Genomic DNA, 2,491 nt, shown 5'->3' with positions numbered 1-2,491 from the left:
AGATATTTACATTTTCAGAGGGGCCTGTAGTGTCTATTGTCTTCATCAGCATGCATTTAATTAATCGATTATGAATGTCACAGTAGAAAAGCCTGCTATAACTACTATAATTTGATTCGTCTCAGTAAGTTTTAGTATCCTTTTACTTTACTATATCTGACTATATGGAATTTTAAAGTGAGTTCACCTCCTGGTTCAACTTTTTAATTGAATTTATTATTAGTGTCTATGCTATTGATGTGAACTACTTAATGTGAAATTTGTGTATTATTACAAAAGTTTCATCAACATATGAGGGGAGTGAAGAAGTGAAGTTAATGCATTATTTTTAAACTCTTAAATAAACATTTGACAATTATTGGGGAAACAAGAGATTCCATTGCAGCAGTACCATGAGTCCATGTATAAAAAGTAAGTGGTATTTGAAATACAAGTTACGAGTTAAAGTCTGAGTAATTCTAAAGGTGCAATATTTAAGTTATTTCCTGGGCCAACCTACTATTAACTGTAAAGGGTCCAGTACCAGAATGCTCATTAAAAAGCTTGTACATCATAAGAAATTATCTTCTGGTTAGGAGAAATACAGTATTTGAATATGTTTGTGTAAAATTTTGGCTATATTTTTGATACGATATGATCGATTTACTGCCTACCCAATGGACTTAAAATGGTGGTCAAACTGCCCCTGCCAGACACAATGGGCTTATGAAGGTGTTATAGTTTGTATTTTAGGTGTAACACAAATCTTTGGTACATCTACTTCTGTAGTAGGATATATTTTGTAATTTTGGGAATAGGGTCAACATTTTTGCATCTACTGATGATACTCACTATTTCTCTATTGTAGCTAGTTGTAGGATCTTTTTCAAATTTGATATATTTTAGGTCTATTCTCATCTTTGAGAAGATTCATCATTTTTGACTGGCAGGCGAGTGTTCAGTATGTTTTTGTCATGTTCAAGGCTGATTAGTGCACCAATTCCTGTTTTATTATATTACTTTAGGTTTCTTTTTATTTTATTTCTTTTCAGTCCGGAGGTTTTAAGCTTTAGCTGGGGTAATTTTTCAGCATATAGTTTTGGTTTTCACAAAAATGTAATTTGGAGGATTCCATGTGGGTGGAAGGGGGGGGTGTTAATGAAAAAATTCAGTCACTTTTCTGAGATAGAGATTTCATCTGTATTAAGGGTTCTACCTGAATTATTAATCAACCACATTTGTTTGTTTATGTCGTCAGCTGACCAATAATGAAGGTTCCTAAGCAATAACACACACTCATAATTGAAAAGATATGGTTATCTTATGTAAATATTGTGATATTGAGATGCCATCTTCATTATCAGGTCATATAGGCAACCAGTAGGGCAAGTAGTTTGGCTTTTATTGTTGGAAAATTTTGAAATACTTTTCAAAAAATGTACTACTTCCTTGCTTCTTTTTAGTCAATGCAAGCCATCATGTTGGGATTCAATATTTCAACATTAATTATGTCATTATCAAGAATGGAAGTAGCTAAAATAATATTTACTCACGTCTCTGTAAATTATAAACTCACCAATTTTTGGTTGATCAAGTTGTGTTTCCAGTTTGCTATCACTATCTCCTGATAATTCCTCAAGTATTCCTTCAAATGCTGAAAAAAATTAAGCCAAAAAAAAAAAGAACTCAGCATACATGGTTTATGTTGGAAGTTAATCAAATGATTTTAAATATTAACTAAAATTATAAATTTCTCTACATACATTTGTAATATTCAACACATCAGTTTACAAAATATTTATAATGACAAATAATCAACATCCAATCTGTTCAAAATACATAAATCAAGAAAATAAAAACATAATATGTAAACTTACAATGACTTGATGCAACATCACATTTCTCAAACTTTTATTGATATTTCTTTAGATATTAATTTGAAAGTTTTAGGGGATGGCGCTGATGTTAATGTTTCCTTCCCTTTATTTCATAGAACACAATGTGGTCATGAAGTTTTCCTACTTTTTCCATAAAATGATATCTGGCATGGTATTTTTGTATAGGTACAATATAACATTAAAATATTTTTCCTTAGAATGTAGATAGCGAATTTATTTTACATTCATATGCCTTTGACCCTAATAAACATATTCAACATTGCTTAAGCAACTTCCTGCTTAAATTAAATAACTTATTCTTTCAAACTAATGCAAAGAATGTAATTTTCCTAAATTATTAACTCATCTTGTGTTCAAAAGCAATGAACAAATCTTGTTTATAATGGTTCAATATAAGTGACAAAATTGTTAGAATATACTTATAATGTAAATACTATAAGCAAGTTTATTGAAATTAAAACATAGTAAAATTCACCATATAATCCAACATCATTGTCTTCAGAATTAATTTAGATTTTTCTTTGAAAGAGTGACTCAAATATTAATCCTCTTTTTCCTATTAAAAAAACATTTGAGCAAGTGAGACAGCTTCTTACATCAAATAATTGTTAAAT

The 2,491-nt window shown here is 29.7% G+C and overlaps 1 protein-coding gene across 2 annotated transcripts in view; it reads right to left on the bottom strand.

Moving 5' to 3' along the window:
* LOC117123234 overlaps positions 1–2,491 on the bottom strand; it is a 27,298-nt gene that overhangs the window by 5,772 nt on the left and 19,035 nt on the right. For both annotated transcript variants that reach the window (XM_033269082.1, XM_033269081.1), the window contains one exon: positions 1,556–1,633. In XM_033269082.1, the coding sequence (XP_033124973.1) occupies positions 1,556–1,633 (78 nt within the window). The remainder of the gene's footprint in view (positions 1–1,555; positions 1,634–2,491) is intronic.

This window comes from Anneissia japonica, unplaced genomic scaffold (assembly GCF_011630105.1).
Source record: "Anneissia japonica isolate Jap-2015-1 unplaced genomic scaffold, ASM1163010v1 scaffold287592_len165086_cov136, whole genome shotgun sequence".
NCBI lineage: Eukaryota > Metazoa > Echinodermata > Crinoidea > Comatulida > Comatulidae > Anneissia > Anneissia japonica.
This window is presented reverse-complemented; position numbering and strand designations above follow the sequence as displayed.